Here is a 23,574-nt window from a genome sequence, read left to right as displayed (position 1 = left end):
AACATGAAGAAATTCAACGCCAAGAGCTTCAAGAGGATGGACTCGCTAGGCGGCATGTACCGTGTAGTTCCCTCCACACCGAGAGCCCCAGCCGCGAGCAATGTCGTTCCTGACATAGTCCCTTCTCAGAGCCAGGTGGACAATTTTGTTACTGACAGATACTTGCCAATTCTGCATTCTGAATGTGCTAGCTAATAGCGGCTTGGTTTCGATCAGGGGTCGTCGGCGAAGATGAAGGCGAGGACATTCCGGAGGAGGAAGCCGTGTGCCGGATCTGCATGGTCGAGCTGTCCGAAGGCAGTGACACCCTCAAGCTGGAGTGCTCCTGCAAGGGTGAGCTTGCTCTGGCACACAAGGACTGTGCCATGAAGTGGTTCACCATCAAGGGCACCAGGACCTGCGAGGTGTGCAAGCAGGATGTGCAGAACCTCCCGGTGACTCTGCTACGTGTTCAGAGCCTGCAGCGCGAGCCGAATCGCGTGGCCAATGGAGGCAACAGATCCAGATACCAACGGTACAGGTTACCTAATTTTGAACAATTGCTTCTATCATCGTCAGCATTTGCACTCTTTGTGGAAGCAGAACACCTAAGCTAATGCTGGAGAGTGACACAGTACTAGTTATGAATCCCAACTATTTTTTGGTCAGTAATAATGCAGAACATCATGACAGCAGATGTCATATAGGAAAATATTATTATTACTAAACAAACGATTTAATAATTCTTTCCACCAGTTCCTACGAATTGTAATTATTTTACTTGTGAACAAGTTTTACTTGAACAAGCCATGCTAGCTAGGATGCTACCAAGACTTGATCCTTTGGAAATAAATAAAGATGCTATTGCCTGCATCCTTAGCATCTAATAATTAATCTTCATAGAGATAACACATGTACCTCCAGTTTTGGAGGGGCGCAGTATAATAATAATTAGGACACAAATGGTTGTTGGTTTCCTACTTTGAACAGATCAGGATCACACGTGCCGTCAATATATTTAGCATCTGATTGATGACATGTGTGTGCTAGTAGTACACTAACTCTCTCACAAGAAACTTGCACAAACCTGACGTATGCTTCTTGCTCATGTAACTCTCAGGGTGTGGCATGGGACACCTATCCTCGTAATCATAAGCATCCTGGCCTACTTCTGCTTCTTGGAACAGTTACTGGTACCTAACTTCCTCTCTGGCTCTGCTTGCCACTTCTGGAGCACAATCAAAAATTAATTAGCAAACATATGGACATGGTTAATTTGCTAATGATTCTCTCCGGTACGGTACTATATTTGTGATACTGACAGGTGGCCCATGACGGCATGCTGCGCTGGCAATATCGCTGCCCTTCTCATGTATCCTGGGGCTCTTCTCATCATTGACAACGACAAGCATGGGTATGAGTGTCATCCAGAAGTTTGAACACCACATAATTGCAAAGCTTGATTCTGTTGTAATGGATCCATGATTTATACATCATTGCAGTGGCAAGAAGGTACGTTTGGATCTACGCGGCAGTACAGTTCCTCTTCGTCGTGTTCTTCACCCATCTGTTTTACAGATATGTAAGCACAAATCAAACCTGTACAAACATCGCCTCATCATATTCACGTCGCTTCAATATCTGAACAAATTAAGTTGCAACTTCATCTAGTACATTGTGCTGAATCGGTGATCCTAAAAAAAAAAATTGCAGCTCCATCTGCAGGCCGTGATATCCATCATCCTTGCGACCTTCGCTGGGTTCGGCGTGGGATGACCGGGAACTCCATCATCGTTGAGATACTGCGGTGGAGGGTGCGGCGGATGGCGCCTCCTGCTCCTGCCATGCCCCGCCGTGATCGCGGAGCACGCGCAGCCCAGCAGCAGGCTCCGGCGTCTGATCAACCTTCCGGCCAGTCTTCAGTTGCCGGCGGCGGACAGCGCGGCGGACAGCACGACACCGTTGCTGCTGGCGATGTTGAGAACCCCGCCCTCCCTCAGGCATAGAACATGTATATTGTATAACTGTATAAGCAGTTCTTTTCTAGATAGTATATACAGAGTATATGTGTAGCAGTTGTAGTTTACCTGCTGAGAGGTTGGGGGCCTCATTTCACTGTATAAATGGTAGAACAGACCAAGTCTGAATTTTGTTTTTTAAGGGAGAAGAGATCCCAATCTCAATCCAAGTTCCATTTTTTCTTCTTGTTTTGTAGCATGTAATGTAATAAGTAGCGTGGCAGCACTGAAAAGAATCGATGCTGATGTCCTTCTCTATCAGCATGTACAGATGGCATGCATACTACCTTGTGAAAGGAATCAGTATGCAGTACTGCAGTTTATGGTGTGTAAGGCCGTTAGACGTTTCAGTGCGTACCATATCCATTTTCTCTGCTAATGTCTTGGGGCATACAAATGTATATAACCTGTTAGAAATTAAATCTGAAGGAAAATAAGTTTCTCCAAGTCGACAACTTCAAACTTGTGCTACTATCCGCCAAGCTTCTCCAAGTTGCCATGACTCGTCAAATTGACATCACTAAATTAAGCTTCCAAATTAATCACACCATAATTCTGTATCTGACAACTGCGTTTTCACCTAAAATATCTGTTTTTAGGGAAACGGAACTTAGGAGCAAAGAACACCTCTCACTTCTCAGCGTGGCCGATTGAAAAGAAAAATTGCAGACCGCCCATGGGCTTTAGTTCATTATTGATCCATATGGCCCATGGGGTATTCCACAAGAGGCCGGCTGTTCGAACTGAGTGGAAAAAGTTTATCAAGGGATCGGTCGTGCCTGCCCACAATCGCGCGACGGACAGCGGCCCACCTACGGTCTGCTATACATGCGGCCCATGCGTTCATACCCTCCATCTCTCTCATATCTGTCCATCCCTCCTCTTGCATGTCTTTCTTTTTAATCAAGCTTGTCCTAAAAAAATGTTTTATCTTTCTCGTACGACCTCCGTTTTAAATACCGATTGTACCATTGTGTTCTACATGACAAGACGAACAGAACTAAATCACACTTACATATATTTTGATGATGTCTTGCACTAATAGCAACTTATGTGACGATTTGCTCTTGCAACTTATGTGTATATCGGCTTACTGTAATAACTTTTATTTGTTATCAACGTATGTGTTTGAGTGTATGATCGATTTTGTTTGCGGTAACTTATATCTTATATATATGACAACTCATGTGTATAATAGGTTCTATTTTGTGGCAACTTTTATTTTACGTGTGTGAAAATTTTTATTTTATGATAATTTGTATATTATCACACAAGTAGTAACTTATGAGTAAATTTAGATTTAATATTGTTGAAGTATTAATTGCTACAATATACACATATAAGTTGTCATTATGTAAATATCAACTTACATGAATAGCATGTAAAATAAAGATTGTCAAAAAACAGAATCTATTATATGCGTAGCAACTCATATATGTATATCGTTGCAACTTCTTCAATAATATCGAAGGTCAAATTTATACATAAGTTGCTACTCGTATAAAACATCTTCAAAATATATATAAGTGGGATCTAGTTTTGTTCGTCTTGTCATGTAGAACACAATGGTACAATCGGTATTTAAAACGGAGGTCGTACGAGAAGATATAAACATTTTTTTAGGACAAGCTTGATTAAAAAGAAAGACATGCAAGAGGAGGGATGGACAGATATGAGAGAGATGGAGGGTATGAACGCATGGGCCGCATGTATAGCAGACCGTAGGTGGGCCGCTGTCCGTCGCGCGATTGTGGGCAGGCACGACCGATCCCTTGATAAACTTTTTCTACTCAGTTCGAACAGCCGGCCTCTTGTGGAATACCCCATGGGCCATATGGATCCATAATGAACTAAAGCCCATGGGCGGTCTGCAATTTTTCTTTTCAATCGGCCACGCTGAGAAGTGAGAGGTGTTCTTTGCTCCTAAGTTCCGTTTCCCTAAAAACAGATATTTTAGGTGAAAACGCAGTTGTCAGATACAGAATTATGGTGTGATTAATTTGGAAGCTTAATTTAGTGATGTCAATTTTGACGAGTCATGGCAACTTGGAGAAGCTTGGCGGATAGTAGCACAAGTTTGAAGTTGTCGACTTGGAGAAACTTATTTTCCTTCAGATTTAATTTCTAACAGGTTATATACATTTGTATGCCCCAAGACATTAGCAGAGAAAATGGATATGGTACGCACTGAAACGTCTAACGGCCTTACACACCATAAACTGCAGTACTGCATACTGATTCCTTTCACAAGGTAGTATGCATGCATCTGTACATGCTGATAGAGAAGGACATCAGCATCGATTCTTTTCAGTGCTGCCACGCTACTTATTACATTACATGCTACAAAACAAGAAGAAAAAATGGAACTGGATTGAGATTGGGATCTCTTCTCCCTTAAAAAACAAAATTCAGACTTGGTCTGTTCTACCATTTATACAGTGAAATGAGGCCCCCAACCTCTCAGCAGGTAAACTACAACTGCTACACATATACTCTGTATATACTATCTAGAAAAGAACTGCTTATACAGTTATACAATATACATGTTCTATGCCTGAGGGAGGGCGGGGTTCTCAACATCGCCAGCAGCAACGGTGTCGTGCTGTCCGCCGCGCTGTCCGCCGCCGGCAACTGAAGACTGGCCGGAAGGTTGATCAGACGCCGGAGCCTGCTGCTGGGCTGCGCGTGCTCCGCGATCACGGCGGGGCATGGCAGGAGCAGGAGGCGCCATCCGCCGCACCCTCCACCGCAGTATCTCAACGATGATGGAGTTCCCGGTCATCCCCACGCCGAACCCAGCGAAGGTCGCAAGGATGATGGATATCACGGCCTGCAGATGGAGCTGCAATTTTTTTTTTTTAGGATCACCGATTCAGCACAATGTACTAGATGAAGTTGCAACTTAATTTGTTCAGATATTGAAGCGACGTGAATATGATGAGGCGATGTTTGTACAGGTTTGATTTGTGCTTACATATCTGTAAAACAGATGGGTGAAGAACACGACGAAGAGGAAACTGTACTGCCGCGTAGATCCAAACGTACCTTCTTGCCACTGCAATGATGTATAAATCATGGATCCATTACAACAGAATCAAGCTTTGCAATTATGTGGTGTTCAAACTTCTGGATGACACTCATACCCATGCTTGTCGTTGTCAATGATGAGAAGAGCCCCAGGATACATGAGAAGGGCAGCGATATTGCCAGCGCAGCAATGCCGTCATGGGCCACCTGTCAGTATCACAAATATAGTACCGTACCGGAGAGAATCATTAGCAAATTAACCATGTCCATATGTTTGCTAATTAATTTTTGATTGTGCTCCAGAAGTGGCAAGCAGAGCCAGAGAGGAAGTTAGGTACCAGTAACTGTTCCAAGAAGCAGAAGTAGGCCAGGATGCTTATGATTACGAGGATAGGTGTCCCATGCCACACCCTGAGAGTTACATGAGCAAGAAGCATACGTCAGGTTTGTGCAAGTTTCTTGTGAGAGAGTTAGTGTACTACTAGCACACACATGTCATCAATCAGATGCTAAATATATTGACGGCACGTGTGATCCTGATCTGTTCAAAGTAGGAAACCAACAAACCATTTGTGTCCTAATTATTATTATACTGCGCCCCCTCCAAAACTGGAGGTACATGTGTTATCTCTATGAAGATTAATTATTAGATGCTAAGGATGCAGGCAATAGCATCTTTATTTATTTCCAAAGGATCAAGTCTTGGTAGCATCCTAGCTAGCATGGCTTGTTCAAGTAAAACTTGTTCACAAGTAAAATAATTACAATTCGTAGGAACTGGTGGAAAGAATTATTAAATCGTTTGTTTAGTAATAATAATATTTTCCTATATGAACATCTGCTGTCATGATGTTCTGCATTATTACTGACCAAAAAATAGTTGGGATTCATAAACTAGTACTGTGTCACTCTCCAGCATTAGCTTAGGTGTTCTGCTTCCACAAAGAGTGCAAATGCTGACGATGATAGAAGCAATTGTTCAAAATTAGGTAACCTGTACCGTTGGTATCTGGATCTGTTGCCTCCATTGGCCACGCGATTCGGCTCGCGCTGCAGGCTCTGAACACGTAGCAGAGTCACCGGGAGGTTCTGCACATCCTGCTTGCACACCTCGCAGGTCCTGGTGCCCTTGATGGTGAACCACTTCATGGCACAGTCCTTGTGTGCCAGAGCAAGCTCACCCTTGCAGGAGCACTCCAGCTTGAGGGTGTCACTGCCTTCGGACAGCTCGACCATGCAGATCCGGCACACGGCTTCCTCCTCCGGAATGTCCTCGCCTTCATCTTCGCCGACGACCCCTGATCGAACCAAGCCGCTATTAGCTAGCACATTCAGAATGCAGAATTGGCAAGTATCTGTCAGTAACAAAATTGTCCACCTGGCTCTGAAGAAGGGACTATGTCAGGAACGACATTGCTCGCGGCTGGGGCTCTCGGTGTGGAGGGAACTACACGGTACATGCCGCCTAGCGAGTCCATCCTCTTGAAGCTCTTGGCGTTGAATTTCTTCATGTTCATGGGGAGGGACTGCGAGCGGCAGATGTGAAGTACAGGCTCCTGCTTGTAACAAATCACATGCATGCTTACTATATTTAGATAAAGATGCTGATAGAACTGAAATCAACAGCTAGCAAGGAAACGAAATTCTTACGGTGGCGGTACAAGAACTTGTTGAAGATTTGTCAACGGCTTGATGGTGTCCTGCAACGTCGTCCAGGGGAAGCGAGGACGTCCTGGCCATGACCTTGGAGTTGAAGAACTTGACCGACGACTTGAAGCTCCCCAGGGGCAGGAGGCTCTTGACCGTCTGCCTCAGCATCAAGGACGGCGAGCGCAGGGGCGGCTTACCGTTCCTGCTGTTGCTGGGCGTGATGGGGATGCTGCTCCTTCTGGTGTTGGTGGTGGTGGAAGAACCCGTCGGGGTTGGGGTGATGTCGGCCTCCGTCGGCGTCGGGAGGTGATCGCCGGGCAGGCTTGACGCCGGGATGTCGATGCAGAGATGCGGCCGCGGCCGTCGTTGGTCGGACGGTCCAGGGTTCTCTTCTGTTGGTGATGAAGTGGTGTCCTACGAATTAAAGGAGTAAGAAGGTTCAGAGTCCAAAGCAGTCTTGCTTGCTTGCTTCAGTGTTTGCTGCAGAGAAGAAGAAGAAGAAGAAGAAGAAGAGAGGCGAGAGACGACTCGTACCGTCACCTGCGGCGGCGGATTGATCTCCTTCTCCATGGCCGGCCGGCTATGCAAGGGACGGATCGAGCAAGTAACCTTGGGCTGGGATGGTTGGGCCGGCTCCCTTCCGGTCGCGTCGTCAGTCACTGATGACCAACTAACAGTGGTGGAAAACGTACAAAGGATCGATCATCGATGGATGCCGGAATATGAATATAATGGATGAGAGGATGTGATCCGATGCTTTCCTAAAAATCTCGCTTTGCTTGCAACTTGTAGCACACTACTAGTACTTGCTAGGAAGAGGAAGTAGGCCAGCCACCTGAGAGAGAAGAGGAAGAGCAGGAAGAAGAAAATGGTTGGGGTTTGTTTTCCCATACATACATGATGCTCTTGCCTCTTGAAAATGGGGCGACGATTAGTGCTGCAGCGGCGATGGAGCAGCAGCCATCCCCATCATAAATAGGCGAGCGCGGCGAGCGATTGAATTGACGAGTGCTGTGCTGTGGTGGAGAAGCGAGTGGAGGCGACAGGCTGAGGTGGGCACTGCAGGTGCCGCTGCTGCTGCTGCCCTGCCCCTGCCTATCAAAAGGGAAAGCCAACCGCAGCAGCGACGCCCAGAGTTGGGTGGGCATTGTAAGGACACCCCCGGCACTCATGGAAAGGGAAAGCCCACTCCTGCCTGCTCTGATTTTCCCAAAGTCTAATCTTGGCGAGTTAGCTTTTGCTGCTGCTGCTGCTGTTTTCCCTAATTATTTTCCTTGACAATTTACTCACACTGGAGCAGCCTTTTACTAGAGTGATCACCATACTGTTGCATTGCTTTTACCAGAGAAATCAGGAACAGTGAATTGCTATTGTGGCAAGTGTTACTGATGCAGGGGACCACTCAACTATATCAATTCCACTGGGCCCGCGTGTCAGTGGGATATATATATATGTCCCGGTTTCTGCGAAGATTCATGCTAGCTGCTTTTGGTGATGTTAGTACATATCTCTAAACCCTAAGGGCGGCTAGGGTCAACTTCGCTTTGACGAAAGGAGGATTCTGATGGTCTCAGCACCAAGAGAAGAACGCGTTCTAGTTTTTCAAAAAAAGAACGCGTCCTCTACTGTTGCAAAACTTGATAGATCATCATGGATGATGAAAGATATCTGCTCTCTTTCAACTTTCCCGTGCTGCCACCGTGACTCATCATCATCAGGAGAAAAAAAATCGGTTTGTAAAATGTATAGTTTTGTAAATGCTAATATTCTGACAAAGAACTGAACTAGAGATTGTTTCAGTATCAGATGCCGCAACACCAAAAATTAGGAGTGTCAATTAGTGACCTTTATGTGTACCTCCAACATTCTTTAATTCAAAATTTTATACTATTTCTCTAAAATCAAATCTTATTTTAAAAAAATATTACAAATTTTGAAACTAAAAAGGTTGGAGGTGCGAGTTAACAATTTGCACCCCTACCAAAAATCACTACAGGCGGTCCATAAAAGATGGTGGCCCATGGTGTTCCTCTGTAGTCCGTAAATATTGACGAAATCGCAGAAGTATTTGTGAACCTGTCATTTTGCTCACCACACGCGCTATTTCCATCCTATAAGGGACCGATGAAATTATGCTCCGTCCACCCTGATCTGCGTCCCCCGCTGAGAGTGTCGGCATGCAGTGCACCCACAGATTTGTACCCAAAATTTCCACTCTGTACAAATCGACGACTCAAAATATGTCTAGCAGATCTACAACTCCATCCAACGGATTCGGAATCGTCTGCTTCAACGCGTTGAAGCGCCCACGCCCCGCCCCGTCGTCCGCGCGGCTCCAATTCCGAATCCCCCCACCTCCGTCCGCCTCGGTTCGAAACGACGCCCACCAAACTCGCGAGAGAAAAAAAAAGGCCCGCTTCCTCCGTCTCCGCCTCCGTCGGCTGGGCACACCGCCGCGCCTCCGCCTCTGCCGGCTGGGCACACCGCCGCCGCCTCCTCCTCTGCCGGCCGGGCGCGCCGCCGGCGCCTCCTCCTCCGCCGGCGCCTCCCCCATCCATCCGCCCTCCTCTGAGCAATCGCCCCCGCCCCTATCTCTGCACCGCGCGCTGCCGCAGTCGCTGCCGCAGATCCGGCCACCGCCGCTGCGCCTCCCTGCCTCCCAACGACCGCCGGAGTTCCACGTGCCGACGGGATGCGCAGCGTCAGGCCCCGACACGCCAAACCCTAGATCTGCGTGGGCGCCAGCGGCGACAGCGGCAACGCGAAACACAGGGCGACGGGCCGACGGCGTGGAGCAAGCGACTAGGCAGGGGCGACGGCGCGGATCTCGACGGCCCCGGCTGGCGGCGAGCTCGGCTCGCCTCCGGTGCGGCCCGCACCTCCATCCTCCCTCCTCCCAGTCCCAGGCCGTGAACGAGCCGTCCGCCGCACCCGCGATCTGGGACCTACTCCCAGTCCCAGGCATCCTCCTTCGATGCGTCCGGTGGAAGACGGTTGCCACCGATTCGGATCTTGCTGCCCCTGGCCATCTGCACTGCGCTCCGAGAGGTAACGAGGTGCTTACCTTTGGCAGCTACTTTTGCCTCCCCGTACGATATCTCATTATCGTGCCTTTTCTTTTTCGTCCAATATTCAAACCCTAGCTCGAAATCTATTAAATCTGAACCTGTTGCTGGTCCTCAATCAAGGTGTGGCTCTCTGCCAGCTGCCATGCTGTTGTTGCTGCTCTCTACTTGCCGACACAACCAAGGTGAGTTTGGAAAATACAGAATGTATTTCCAGGTAGCAAAGAAGGAACCGAAATACAGTTACCATGTAGTATTTCAATATCACTGCATCAGCCATTCTATTCTCAATCAATCTGAACTTCAGCATTACTTGTATGGGATCCGCCGATTATTGTGTGACCAGAGCTTACAGCCGTATGAACAGAGCTATATGTTGATTTCAGGCTTGCTTCATCAAACTGAAAGATACTGCGTGAGATACTGACATTTATTTGTGCTGTTGTTGATACTGACAACAAAATTCATACCAAGCAAAAAATAACTAAAATATTTGGATTGCATTTCGTAGGAATTTTCTGGTGGATATCACCCTAAACTTTGTGATCAGAATAATCCCATGTGCTGTTGCTGAGTATATCAAGTGGGACCTGGGTCCAGGGCTCAATCTCAGTGAGGCATTTAGAGCGTTCTTCTGGAGCGCATGTCTTGGGTTGGCATTTAGCAAAAAGCTGGAAGCTTTGCTTTCTTTAAGCCTAGATTTACTTAGCATATACTATGTATCTTTACTCAATGTGTATGAGCCTGTGTTTTTTTGTTGCTTGTTTTTGTCACTAGAACTGGAATCTCAACGTGTCACTCTTATATTCTTGCTGAATTCTGTTGCATCTCATGGAACAAGCAAGTCTTGATGGACCTTGGCGTCATGTTTATTGAAACCAGTGCTAAAGCTGGATGTAACATTAAGATATGCTTCAGAATATAAACTGCTTACATGTCTCCTTTCAGAGTAGTGTGTTTTTGTTTAGGAAGGCCTTTATTTTTCTGCCAGTCACTGACCATCACAAAACTTGTGAGCATGTGCTGTTCTGTAAAATTGCTGCTGCACTTCTGGAATGGAGACACTCTCATCAGCGAAGCAGGAAGGCATGTGTTGATGTGAACTTGAGGTCCGGCAATGCAAACTCGTCCCATTCTCAGGTAATTTAGGAAGGCATTTTAAAAAAGCATTGTATCCATGTTCTGGAATGCACGCAATTTAGTTTCCATTGATGCTTGGTACTACTTTTTTTTGGCACGCAATTCATAGCTTTGCTTTTTAGTCAATTTTGTCTTGCAGATTTTTTTATTATATGTATGATAATTCTACTTTTAATACTGGTTGTAACGAGCAGGTGCATTCTCTATGGGAGGTGCATTCTCTTATGGGAGGGTCGATTTTAAATATATTAATAGTTGCATAGAGTTTGCAAACCTAGTTTATCAGTTCTTCCTTTGATTTGTTGAATGGATCTGCAATAGGTGTTCTTCATAATAGCCCTATGACATATGTTATGTTTTGGTTGTTTTCATGTGCATGCTTCAAATGACACACATGTTAGCTTTGTGTTCTTTTCAGTAATGCAATGATGGTCCGCATAATGAAAGAATAGATTAGGCTATCCATGTTCTTTTCAGTAATTGTCTTGCTAAACATTTTTGAGTGGATTTAGTTGTGTATTTCCATGTGGAGCTTACCGAGAAGCAATGCGTCTGGGCAGGAAGTCCCCCGATGATGTGGTGCTCAACAACATGCCTTCCAGGAGTCATGCACAGGTATATGCTTTTTTGCCGACCCAAGACCAATCCTGCCTGCCTCTACCTGCCATTCAGATTGGTTATCCCATCCCATATGTTTCATATTTCCTCTTTGATTTGGGTGTAGTACATGTCCACCGGTGTCTGTGGTGATCTACCCTAAGGCTCTAAGCACTCAAGGCAAGAGAGGTGGGCTACCATATTTTCACTTCAGAATAAATCAGGTTAGTGGGTTGTATTTCGATTTTCTCATTGTGCTCTAATTTAATATGCATAATAGGTCTCCAAATTTTCACTTCTGAATTTTTTAGGCGCATTGGCTTTTCCAGGCTTTTATGTGTAATTGGACTGAGATGTAGTAAACTGTTGATTTTGTGCCAGAAACACATGGCAAAGGACTGAAGAGGAAATGAGTATAGCAGTAATATTGCTAGAGTTAGTCATGGTATATATTTAAATACTTCACAGGCAGTTCTCTGAATTATTCTTTCCTTGACATCGTATGGTAAAACTTATCACATGTCGTGCTCACTATTTGAACAAATGGTTCCAGTACATGTTTTGTTTCCCGTGGCCCAAACCCTAAAACTACCCACATTTTTGGAGATCATGTTTTTTAAGCTTCAAGCTGAGCACCTGATGCCTGGTGAAATAAGGATAAAGAGAACATGCCTCCTCTTGTGAAAGAGGGTGCCATGAGCTTCTGTAGTTTTTGCAGTGAGAAGCTGAAATAAGGGACTAAGGGAGAGATATCTACATCTATCAGTAAGTGATCAAGTGTGGTAAATGTGTGCGTGTCTGAACTTGAGTTTGGCTGTTTGGACCTCATTTTCAGTGGCTGTCGGATGTTCGACACTTGTGTTACTATCATGTATCTGAACCTATGTTTTCAGTATGTATTTCGGAAAGGAAATGGTAAACTATGATATCAATAAATGTTTATTTTGTAAGTCTGCAATTTATCCGTGGCGTTAGCACGGGCACCTTACTAGTAGTTATTAGTAGATGGATAGATGATTGCTGACAGTTATTAGTAGGCCGGACTTCTGGAGGCCTAGAATGGTTAGTGGTTAGTACTGTCCCAAAACAAAAAAGAATTTGAATATGGATTGGGTCACCCATGATGCACTCACGGTTAGCAGTTGGGTGTGTTGGGGTTGTGCTAGCTTTAATTTGCTGCAAGGATGAGTTCTAGCTTACTAGCTTGTATCATAAACAAATGAATTCCATATTTCACTTTTTCCCCCCAAATATGCATAAACAATTAAATGTTAGTGTTTGTCCCGGAGTATGACAGTTTAGTTTTGAGCATGGGACAATGTCAAGGGGACAGGTGGCAGACCTAACTGCCACCTGTCGTCCATGGTCTCGTTTTGTATACATGACCAGGGTTTTAAAAACCGACCGGACCGGCCTAACCGCCGCCCTCCGGTACCGGTTTACCGGACCGGTTAGGCCGGTAACCGGTGGAAACCGGTTGAATTCAAATCCAAATTCAAATAAATTCAAAAACTCCCATGCAACCGGTTCCGACCGGTTTACCGGCCGGTTTTGACCGGTTTACCGGCCGGTTTTTACCGGTTTACCGGTCGGTTTGACCGGTTTGAAATTCAAAAGCTCCCGTGCAACCGGTTTACCGGCCGGTTTGACCGGTTTGATCGGTGGGCCTTCATGGGCCGGCCCATTTTTTTTCTTTTTCTTTTTGATTTAACTTTAAATTCCCACAAACTATACTAAATGAATGAATTTTTGAGAAAATTTGACACCATTAGATTCATCACACCTTGAAGTATTTTTAGAAATTTTTTGGGAATTTTTTATTTTTTGAATTCAAATTTAAAATTTGAATTTTGGCCGGTTGGGTACCGGCCGAAACCGGACCGTTCCCACTGGTTAGGTTAACCTTGTACATGACAGCCTATTTTGTATTATGTCAACCTTTCTCTACCGGGACAGGTGGTGATGACACGTGTGAGTAGGTATATATGCATGCATTTTTTGCTGGAGGTTTATGAGAGCCCGGTTTCCTGTTGTGGCCCATGGGGATGACACGTCGGATCGTGACGCGCTGCAATGATCTCTAGAGAGGTTGCGTGCCACGTAGGCGCGGGGATTATATTTGTTAACCTGGAGACGGCGGCAACCATCGGAGGAGGATCGCTTGGCAGGGATGCAGATGATATATATAATCATACCAGTGCTAATCAGCAGCCACATGTATGTATATGGTTTTAAAGAAACAAAGTGCATTTCAAGTGATTGACATCACTGCTGGCGCTAAACTTCTTTGCAAACACCAAGCATTAGCAAGCTGACAACCAGCCGGCAGCCGCCCATCTCGAAATATGTGGGAAATTTTGAGATCAAAATTTGAATGAACATTTTGTCTTTGCACAAATCCTACTCCGCTGTTTTAAATTTTAGATTTTTATTTGGAGACTCAAACTATTTTTATGTTTAACCAACATTATAGAAAAGATTACAAAAATTTATAGCACTAAATAGATATAATATGAAAATATATTTAATAAAAAATATAATAATATTTATTTATTATTATAAATATTAGTATTTTATTGTATAAGGTTGGTCAAATTTGAAATGTTTTTACGCTCTAAGAAAGTTGGAATATAATTTAGAACACAGAGAGTAGCAACTCAGTGCTCACGATTTATATATATACATGTGGGTGCTTTCATACCCCTGTCAAAAACAGGGTTTTCTGACCTTTGCCTACTAAGATTAATTACTCCATAAAAAAGCAAAATAATGGTTTGACTCTGCAGGTACTGTAGGTTGCACATGCCGCCGGTATGGTTCACTTCATGGCTGCGGAGCAGTGATGATGAGTACTACTGTACTAGTACTAACTACCCCCACCGGCAGACACAGTCAAGCAGTTGTTCGCTCAGAATTTATGTAGCAACAAATCTGGACTGGACTTTGTTTAGATGCGAAAAATTTTGGGTGTAAAATACTGTAGCACTTTCGTTTATATTTGGTAATTATTATCCTACTATGAGTTAACTAGGCTCAAAATATTCGTCTCGTAAATTATAGTCAAACTGTGTAATTAGTCATTTTGTTTAGGCATATTTAATACTTCATGCATGCATTTAAAAATTCGATGTGATGGGGAATCTTGTAAAGTTTTAGAATTTTGAATGCATCTAAACAAGGCCTGGTCTCACACCCAAGGGCCTTAATAAATAATGAAATGGAATGCCCATCCATTTGCATGCTGGCCACCTAAGGGGCCGTTTAGTTCCTAAAATTTTTTGGCTAAATTTTTTTGTCTCCCCATTGAACACATGCATGAAATATTAAATATAGTTAAACAACAAAACTAATTGCACAATTTGGATGTACACGATGAGACGAATTTTTTGAGCCTAATTAGTGCATGATTATCTATAAGTGCTACAGTAACCCACATGCGCTAATGATGCGTCAAAGGCCTCAAAAGATTCGTCTCGCGGTTTCCAAGCGAGTTCTGAAATTAGTTTTTTAATTAGTACCCGAAAAGCCCTCCCGACATCTGATCAAACAATCGATATGACTTTTGAAAAAAAAAATCACTAACTAAACACCCCCCTAAATCTCATGCCTGCCTGCCTGAATGCTTTGGCATTGGACTTGAGCAGCAGACATGAATGTGATGCCTCATGCCAGGACCTACGGCAACCCAATCCCTGAGAATCATTTCCTTTTGATTTCTTTAATTTTCTTTGTGATCTGCTTTACTTTCTGGGGCACCAGAAATTCTCCCCCATGCACGTCTCCATCAGCATCACTTCATGCATTAGATATTTGTTTAGTTTTGTGTTGGCCCTATTAAAGCAGATCTGGCCAATCACAGAAAACACAAAGTTACAGAAGACAATATTGCAACCGACAGCAATCTCATATATAATAGTTAGAGCAGGTACAACAATTGGCTTATAGCTAAGCTAATCAATATTTTTTTACTGATGTGGAGGAGACAGGAAAGGAGAGAAGAGAGCTTGGCTCTCATGCAAGAAACAAAGCACAAAAGCATAGGTATGTGAGGAATAGAGAAGATAATAGAAACGTGTAATAATAAAAAAATCTAGTAGACAAATAAAAGATTAATTATTGTATAGCTTGACTCTTATAACTTATAGCTACTTTCCTCATCTCTCCTATTTGACTTAAGTTCAAGCAATCATATTTGCATTTCTTTAAATTTCGAAAAAGAGGTGCAAATGACCATGTGCGGTAATAAAATATGTCGTCCTGATAAATACCTCTTCTTTCATCAACTTTTAAGCTTTAGTTTAATCATTTTCTTAATGGCATTCATCTTTAATCCTAGCAAGTAACCAATGGGCAAGGGTCTAGTCTTGTCAATACCCTAGTGTTAACACATCATACTCAAAATGAGACGGCATGATTTAGGACGATGCAACTTAGGTAGGAACATGTCGTTATCTCTTTCAAATCTTGTCAGATCAAATGAAAGGGAAAAGAATAAACCCACTCGCAAAACAATGAACGAAAAGATTAAGTGCTATCGCAGTTGGAATCGAGCCAACATTAGCTCCAGTACTTATGTACGATTTTCCCCGACTAGGATGCCACTCCAGGTTGGAACATCCATATAAAAGCTGGAGCAAGTGCATTTGGTACTTCTATCATGTGGCGTCCATTTAACAGGAAACGTAATGCTTATCAACGCTGAAGTAGTCCATCCTATCAAAATTATGCAGAATATCAAACAATGTCATGGCTTCTCGAGCATGTTACAACATGAGGACCAAATTGAGGAAAACTGATATATGGTCCTCTGACACACAATGGTTAAAATGACTAACAAGAATTTAAGGTACGATGCCTTGCATAGGCACACAATTCCTTCACCTCTCGAAAAGCATAACCATCTCACAGTGCGAGGTGTGAGGAAACAGATCCACCGCCATCACTCTCTTGGGGATAAAAGGCTCAGAGTTCGGCATGGACTTCGTCCGCTGCCTAGCGAGACCAGCAGCGCTCATAGATCGCCATCCTCGGTTGCCTTTGTTCTTTTCTTGTTTCTCAGATGTTGGGGTGCACAGCTCGATTGCATTGGCGACTAGGCTATCTGGATTGCAGGAAATGTACCTGCCATAGAAGAAAAGAAGGAAAGCAGTGAATTTCAGAACTGTTGTGTATTCGACTAAGATAATGTAGCAGAATGCAGGTACGTGGAATACATACACTAGACGTCGAATGAGTGGATGGGTCCTCAATGCCTTGATCACCTATAGAGAGAGATACTAGGATGTGAGTATATAACAAACATAATACAAGTGCAAATGCTCATAAGACTTTAGTCAGATGATGGGTGCTAGGTATTAACATGAAAATGTTTGACAAATAACAAGGTCTATTCTTTGAATTATCAAGGAATAACTTTAAGGCATATATGGAGGAATACATTAAGATAACCAGACTTTTGATTAAATACAAGATGTAATTCACAGCACATTTAAACTCTAGTACTGGGGGGGAGGGGGGAGCAGATTTTTCAGTAATTAACTATCACAGTCCCTTCAGCAAAATGTTAAAGTTACTTACAGTAGGGTGAAGGCCAACACGTGGAGGGTCCACAATGGCAACAACATTTTTGAACTGACATGCACTAGCAGGAAGCCCATTGTTATTTTGAATCGAAGAACTATCCTGGCACATCTTGCCATGCTCCAAACTATCAGCTGATGTTGCATCAGTGGGCTCATCATTGATCAATGATGCTTCCCCACAATTTTGTTCAACAGCAGCCTCAATGTGCTCATCAGGACTGGAATCAGCCTCTTTGTTAACCCTATCCACTGAATCTCCCTTTATATCCTCATCACCACAACAAGTGGGAAGATCAACTGATCTGTCTCCAGGCTGCTCATTTTCACCATTGTCGTTTTTCTCTGTTGAACTGTCCATATTTTCACCATCACTCTCTGGGCAATTAATCGTATCCTCATTTTTGCCTGTATCATTGATTACATAATTACTTTCAGAAGCTGCGATGTGTTGCTGTGGTGAACCAAGATATTCTATGAGAAGGGACCCGATCACATCTTCAGCCTGTTTAATCCCAACATATGAATTAGATATTTCAGCAAGGTCAATGCAACTGAACAGAATGATATGACGGTAGTTGACAATTAGAGAAGTGCTGTAAATTTCATGTATGGAATATGAGCCTCACCTTGCCACAGACAAAACGGCAATTTTTTATACCATTAATAAGAGCATTTCTGTGAGCATCTGAAACCGCTGATTCATTCATTTCAATCCCAACAACCTGTCGCAAAAAGTAACTAGATTTGAAAAGATTCTTCCAAAGAAACAGAGTCCTCTAACATGACTCTACATAAGTTAATAAGAGCTCAGGTCTGGTCGTGTGTTAAACTAGATAACAAGACTGGTCGCTTAGAAAAATATAAATTGTGGAAAAGAAATTACCATTCCAACACGATGTGCTAAGGTTAGACCAATAGTTCCAGTTCCACAACATACGTCAAAAAGTAATGTGTCTGAATTGAGATTGGCCCAATCACCAGCAAGGGTATACAGTCTTTCTGCAGCAAGAGTATTAACCTGTACATCGTATGTCATTACTATATTTAACCATAGAAGTAGATTGGCGAAATAACTTGCTACTTCAGCTACAGACCTGGAAAAAAGCTGTCGGTGATATGGAGAACTTTAAATTGCTGATGTGATCATGGATTCTCGTTTTATCTTCTGCTCCGCCTTCAAACTGATCTCCCTTTGGCACCAATAGTGGGATCAGCGGACAGTCAGCAGGAGCAGCATTTGATATTCCTTTATGATCCTGTATGAATAAGTAGATTTCATTATTCTTCAAATATTTCTAGAACAACAAAGACAGACAACTTATCAACATAAACTGCAAGTAACATCCCCAAGGCATAGTTTGATCTTTATCAAAAGAACATTTCGTTAACTCAATTACAGGACCTAACAACCTCAAATCTGGTTTGGTAGGAAAGATAAAACCAAGATAAAAAGAAACATCAAATTTTAGCCAACACTCAATATCATTAGCGTATGACAAGCCAACCCTTGCTTTTCATGAAATCAGTTTCCAATCCAGATTTTCTCTACTGTTGAACTACTCATCCAAACAAAATGCAAACTTCTCCAACAACAACAACAACAACAACAAAGCCTTTTGTCCCAAGCAAGTTGTGAAGCATATTGCAAACTTCTCCAACAAAATAACAAATTAAGAACCACTTTCCCTAAAAATCCTATAAAACTTATTTTCTAATAGTATTATTGCTAAATCCTATTTTTTATAAATAGATTAACAGGATCCAAACAACCACTAAAAACAACTGAATAATGGACTCAGTGTTAGAAAGGAACATATAAATTAGCAGCACCCTTAAGTACTCCTAGAAAAATGTGAAGCAAGATTTCAGACTACCATGACAAAGTAACTGATTAAAAATATATGTACCTTTTATTGGATAGCATACACTATGCTTCACAAGCAAAAATAGTGAAAGAAAAAGTTTAAAAAATCCTATCCAGATTGCATAAAACACACAAAGGAAAAAATGCACAAAAATCATAGCACTAAAGCTGGGAAAACATTACTTGCACTACAATAGTTGTTAGTGGCAATGGAGGTGAGCACGTTGAGGCGCCTTGTATCAAGGCAGCAGACAGCTTGTCAAACTCTTCTTTCATTAGAGCCTCATCAACATCTGTTGAACACACCTGAAAGTATAGTTGAAGATTGATAGTGTGTCAATGGTCAGCCACTAGGAATCTTTACAGCCATTGAAGTGGTACTACAAATGCATTTTTGCTCCAAATAACCTGCACAATAAGCATGACTTCTGATATTTGTGATTCCACTTGCTGTAAAACAACAGCTTCTGCTGGACACCTTCCCTCACGAACCTAAGAACAATCCCAGTGTGAAGTGTTAAATTTAGAGTGCTCCCATTATATATCCAATACAAACATAAATAAAAGCATCTCACTCAGGTTTAAAAGTTAGAGAGAGCATACTGTGAATTGGCGCCAAAACCCACAGTTATCAACTCGACTCCACAAAGGCAGGCTTGATGACTGCAGAAAATCTTGGAACATCTGAGCATATTTACAGGAAATTTCTGAGACGTTTGGGCAGTTTACAGGTTCCTCAACAGCAGTCACACCTTCCCTAGAATCATGTCGTACCAGTCATTATAACTGGATTAAGAGCAGTGAAGAAAATAAGAAAGAGATAGGCCAACCTGAAATTCCCAAGCATAAAGCCTACTGTCTTCTTGCCCTCCAAGGAATATCCTACAGAGAACTCGCACTTGTTACGGTATCCATCAACAATTGGGGACTCCAAAATGCCTTCGAGCTTGCAAGGAAGACCACCTGGGTAATTGAGAACATCATTACTACATACTAAAAAAAACTAAAAAAGTAGATAACATTTCACCTAATGCAATGACATGCAGTTGTCCAGCCTGTTTGAGAAAAAAAATAGAGAACAGAAAGCCATTTCCAAGAATCTAAGCACAGGTCATTGCAAAGACCACAATCAAAGCATCCTGCTAAGCTGAAAAGGGAAGTTTTGTGTACCATGTTATTTCAGAAGTCAGAACAATGAGAAGTGTGTGCCAAATATTTGAGATTATAATTGCTAAGCATCTCATATACTAGTGCAAAACCAATCTATACATGTTCCAAGTAAACAAAGTATATTTGATTTTGTTTGTTTTCCATGAAGAGTTGGATTGGATGCTATCAGTGTCCACATTTCACCAAAAGAAAAGCATGGCTGCCACACGTTTTATACTCAAGCACTGCATTTGCAAGTCTTTGCCTGGAGATTTTAACGGTTTATCTGCTATTGAAATGAAATATGGAAGCATTGAAGACAGAAGTATTGCTTGGGTGGAACAATGATAATTCATAATTAATATTTGCAAGTTTGGATCATGGAATTTTATAATTTGGAATATAAATGTTGTGATTCAGTTGTAGGGTCCTGAACATTCAGATGGATTAATCATCATATGATAATGCAAAATCGAATAAACAGAAACAACATAGTGGACAATAGATATTCCCTCAGCACATACATATACCTATCAGCATCTGATGATTAGTGCTTCTATATATTCACTAGAAAATTACTTATGGGTAATATTAAGTAAGCACTAAAATGCATGTCCATTAACATTATATTTAACTTGTCCAAGGATGGAGATTGTATCAGTTTACTCATAATCCCACATGGACTGCCCAGATATGCATTATATTTTTGTCATTCTGCCAAGAAAATTGAACACAAAACATGTCATAGAATCATCTTTATCCATATAGTTGTCTAAAAGAATCTGCACGGGGATCATCAAAAGTAGAGCAATTGCTTAGGCATGGCCAAAGCCAAAACAAGCTACAAATGTAATTATATTTGATGAGAACATGTTACAGTACCAGTTGAGGCATTTCTAAAAAAAACAAAGGGAATGTAAACTATCTGATCGTGAGGGGAGCTAGATCAGCTCATAGCCCTCCATTAATAGAGGTTATCAGAATTACTGAGAAATAAAATGTACAAATGCAACACAATGAGGTTAGGACATTACCAATTTCCTTTGATTTAAAAATCCAATTAGGAAGGGGAATGGCAGGTGGGCAAGCTTTCCTAGCATTGCGAGTCTATGATAAAAGACAATAACAAAATTGGTTAGTAATTTCTGCAGAAACATAGTAAAGCACTGTTTAAAACAGTATAAGGATAGGAAATTGTTCTTACAAGTCTCTTCAGTATTTGTGCCATTGAATGTTTTTTGTGTTCTAGCTGATCATTGTAAGGCATATGGGCAAGGGGAGTAACAGCATCACGGGCACTTTTTTTACTTGATGCAACCACTTCAGGTGCAGATGTTTCCCCAGCAGGAGTAGCAGGACTACTACCATTTTCTATTGCAGTTCCATTAGCAACATGCCCTTCAGCACGGACTTTCTGATGAGACCTACGATTAGCATCAGATATCTTTATTTCCTTTCCACCAGAAGGGTTCTCCTTGAGGAACTAATCAAGTCGAGAGGAAAACGTCAAATCTCAATTTCAACGACACCTCAACAGGTTGCTAGTACGAAGAGACAGATAATTACCTGAACAGCACGTGTTAATTGCTCGACACTTTCAAAAGTCACGAAACCAACTGTCATTCCCTTCTTCTTCTTTGCTGTCGCATACAAGATTCCCTGCATCACCATCGTTTTTTAATTGTAGCATTTACATTGGTGATATCCGCATAAAAAAGCAGGCTTGACAAATGCAAAGTCATATCCTAATCTCTTGGAAGGAAAAAGAAAAAGGAAATTGGCTACATGACGCTCCAAACTCCATGTGTGGAATTTGTATGGAACACTGTAAAACCGCCGTCTAGCTCACGGACGCAACAAATCCTATTTGCCCTTAAATAAACATTGTGCCACAACAAATGCCACATACTTGAAGGTTCCATAGAATATTTGCAAAAGAAAACCTGCCAAGGTACTGAAGTATCAAATTTGCTAGAACTTAAAAAACAAGCTAAAAATATTTTTTGCTCAAAAAATATTTGTTCATGCCTGGTCGTTTCCATAGTGTGTCAAATAAACAGGATCAAATTGCATTCCATCACCCCCAAGGTTCCTAAAATACTTATGGGCAATTAACACTCAGATGCCACTGCTAGACAGAATAAATTTTGTTTAGGAGTTAGGACTTCAATGTAATAAGCAATCACTCTAGCTCCAACACTAGTTTAATCTAATGCTACTTCCTAATGCCGGACGAAGCAGAGTAGAGAAGCCAAGAAGGAATGTAACACTAAAAGTAGGACTTACCTGGTCTTGGAGGAAGGTCTTGAGCCTATCAGCCGTCCACCCCCTGGGAAGGCCGAGGAGGCACTTGTCGAGCGACTGCTCATCCGCGGTGACCTCCTCCTCGGCCTCCTCCTGGGCCTCCGCGGCGACCTTGCGGAGCTTCTTGGCGCGGTCGGAGGTGGGGTCCCAGGTGCCGTCGGGCCTCGGGCGGAGCTCCTCCTCCGTGTGCGCGTAGCGGCAGGAATCCCCGTGGCTGCACCCTTCGGCGCCGGCGCCGCGGCGGCGGAAGAAGGAGCACAGGCTCGTCTTCCACATCGGGTGGCGGCCGCCGCCGGACGCATCCTCACCGGAGGCGACGGGGGCAGATGGCGCGTCTTGGACAGCCGCATCCGGCGATCCTTCCTCCCTCTTGCGCTTCTCTCCGGCGAGCTCGGGCTGCGACGGCGGTGTCGTGGCGTCCTCCATGGCGGCGGCTGTGTGCGCGGAGGGTTGCAGAGACTAGCGGTGGTTTGCAACCAAAGGACTTGTCTTGGGCCTTTCGGTTGGAAAGCAAGTGGGCCGCGCTTCTTCTATTTCGGGGCGCCTTTTTCATTTTTTATATAATAAAAAAATAAAATTTCAAAAATATATGTCGAAAATTTTCAAAAATAGGTGTCTGTCGCCCCCACTAATGGGCGACAGGGTGGGCGACAGGAACTAAATGTAAAAAAAATTTACATTTAGGTCTTGGCGCCCAGGGCGCATTAAGCAGTGAATTTATAAAATCGATATAAAATCGTAGAAAAATTGGAAAAATACAAACTCAATTGTTCTGGATTTTATGAAATAATATCTACAACTTTTGTTACATAAAGTTTTCCATTTGATCAATGTATCTAAATCAAGAAAAATAGTTCTGGTACCTAGAAAAATCTGAAATAATTCATTTGGTCTAGTTGTGCTTATCTAAAATTTGCCAAACTTTTTTTATAGCTCTTAGGAAATAAAATAATGGTACTGTAAAAGTTATGGCTTCTAATACTCAGTATAGAAGCATGGATAAATAACCCATTTAAACTAAATATTTTGCAAGATTTAATTTAAAAACTTATTCTAGAAATGCTTTCTGGGTCTACCAATTTTGTACAAGCATATGCTCACCATATGCAACACTCTGGCCAAAGATGACATGCATCCAAAGGATGGATTTTGAGATTTAAATAAAAGTGTATTAAACTGGTATTTAAAATAGAGCAAGA

The 23,574-nt window shown here is 42.7% G+C and overlaps 1 protein-coding gene, 2 long non-coding RNA genes and 2 pseudogenes across 5 annotated transcripts; 3 read left to right on the top strand and 2 right to left on the bottom strand.

Moving 5' to 3' along the window:
• The first annotated feature begins 3 nt into the window (after positions 1 to 3).
• LOC120643060 lies at positions 4 to 2,184 on the top strand (annotated as a pseudogene).
• A 2,184-nt stretch (positions 2,185 to 4,368) lies between these two features.
• Positions 4,369 to 7,730, bottom strand: LOC120639550 (annotated as a pseudogene).
• Positions 7,731 to 9,669: 1,939 nt separating this feature from the next.
• On the top strand, positions 9,670 to 10,111 carry LOC120639548. 2 transcript variants are annotated; one of them, XR_005661482.1, is made up of 2 exons: positions 9,670 to 9,722; positions 9,863 to 10,111. It is a non-coding gene; the product is annotated as an uncharacterized LOC120639548 (long non-coding RNA). The 2 variants fall into 2 exon arrangements; XR_005661481.1 differs by having other exon boundaries at positions 9,818 to 10,111.
• Positions 10,112 to 10,830: 719 nt separating this feature from the next.
• LOC120639547 lies at positions 10,831 to 11,856 on the top strand. 2 transcript variants are annotated; one of them, XR_005661480.1, is made up of 3 exons: positions 10,831 to 10,879; positions 11,412 to 11,494; positions 11,604 to 11,856. It is a non-coding gene; the product is annotated as an uncharacterized LOC120639547 (long non-coding RNA). The 2 variants fall into 2 exon arrangements; XR_005661479.1 differs by having other exon boundaries at positions 10,832 to 10,879; positions 11,392 to 11,494.
• Positions 11,857 to 16,145: 4,289 nt separating this feature from the next.
• LOC120639546 (zinc finger CCCH domain-containing protein 24-like) lies at positions 16,146 to 22,849 on the bottom strand. Its single transcript, XM_039915402.1, has 14 exons — positions 22,358 to 22,849; positions 21,638 to 21,730; positions 21,276 to 21,554; positions 21,106 to 21,178; positions 19,753 to 19,885; positions 19,526 to 19,679; positions 19,331 to 19,414; positions 19,106 to 19,228; positions 18,153 to 18,314; positions 17,942 to 18,076; positions 17,685 to 17,780; positions 17,054 to 17,560; positions 16,694 to 16,737; positions 16,146 to 16,597 (listed from the first exon to the last, which is right to left on the bottom strand). Exons 1-14 carry the CDS (start codon positions 22,799 to 22,801, stop codon positions 16,354 to 16,356), a joined length of 2,571 nt encoding a protein of 856 aa, XP_039771336.1. The 5' UTR covers positions 22,802 to 22,849; the 3' UTR covers positions 16,146 to 16,353.
• Positions 22,850 to 23,574: the final 725 nt, after the last annotated feature.

This window comes from Panicum virgatum, chromosome 7K (assembly GCF_016808335.1).
Source record: "Panicum virgatum strain AP13 chromosome 7K, P.virgatum_v5, whole genome shotgun sequence".
Taxonomy (NCBI): Eukaryota; Viridiplantae; Streptophyta; class Magnoliopsida; order Poales; family Poaceae; genus Panicum; species Panicum virgatum.
The sequence above is the reverse complement of the archived record's forward strand: the minus strand, read 5'-3'. Positions and strand labels throughout refer to the sequence as shown.

Bases quoted from the DNA above. Each gene is read 5' to 3' on its own strand.
- LOC120639546 (XM_039915402.1), bottom strand. From the start codon at position 22,801: ATGGAGGACGCCACGACACCGCCGTCGCAGCCCGAGCTCGCCGGAGAG. The intron at 18,315-19,105 runs GTAATGTTTTCC...TTATTCATACAG, and splicing joins TAACAACTATTGTAGTGCAA to GATCATAAAGGAATATCAAA. The intron at 17,561-17,684 runs GTGAGGCTCATA...GGGATTAAACAG, and splicing joins GCCGTTTTGTCTGTGGCAAG to GCTGAAGATGTGATCGGGTC.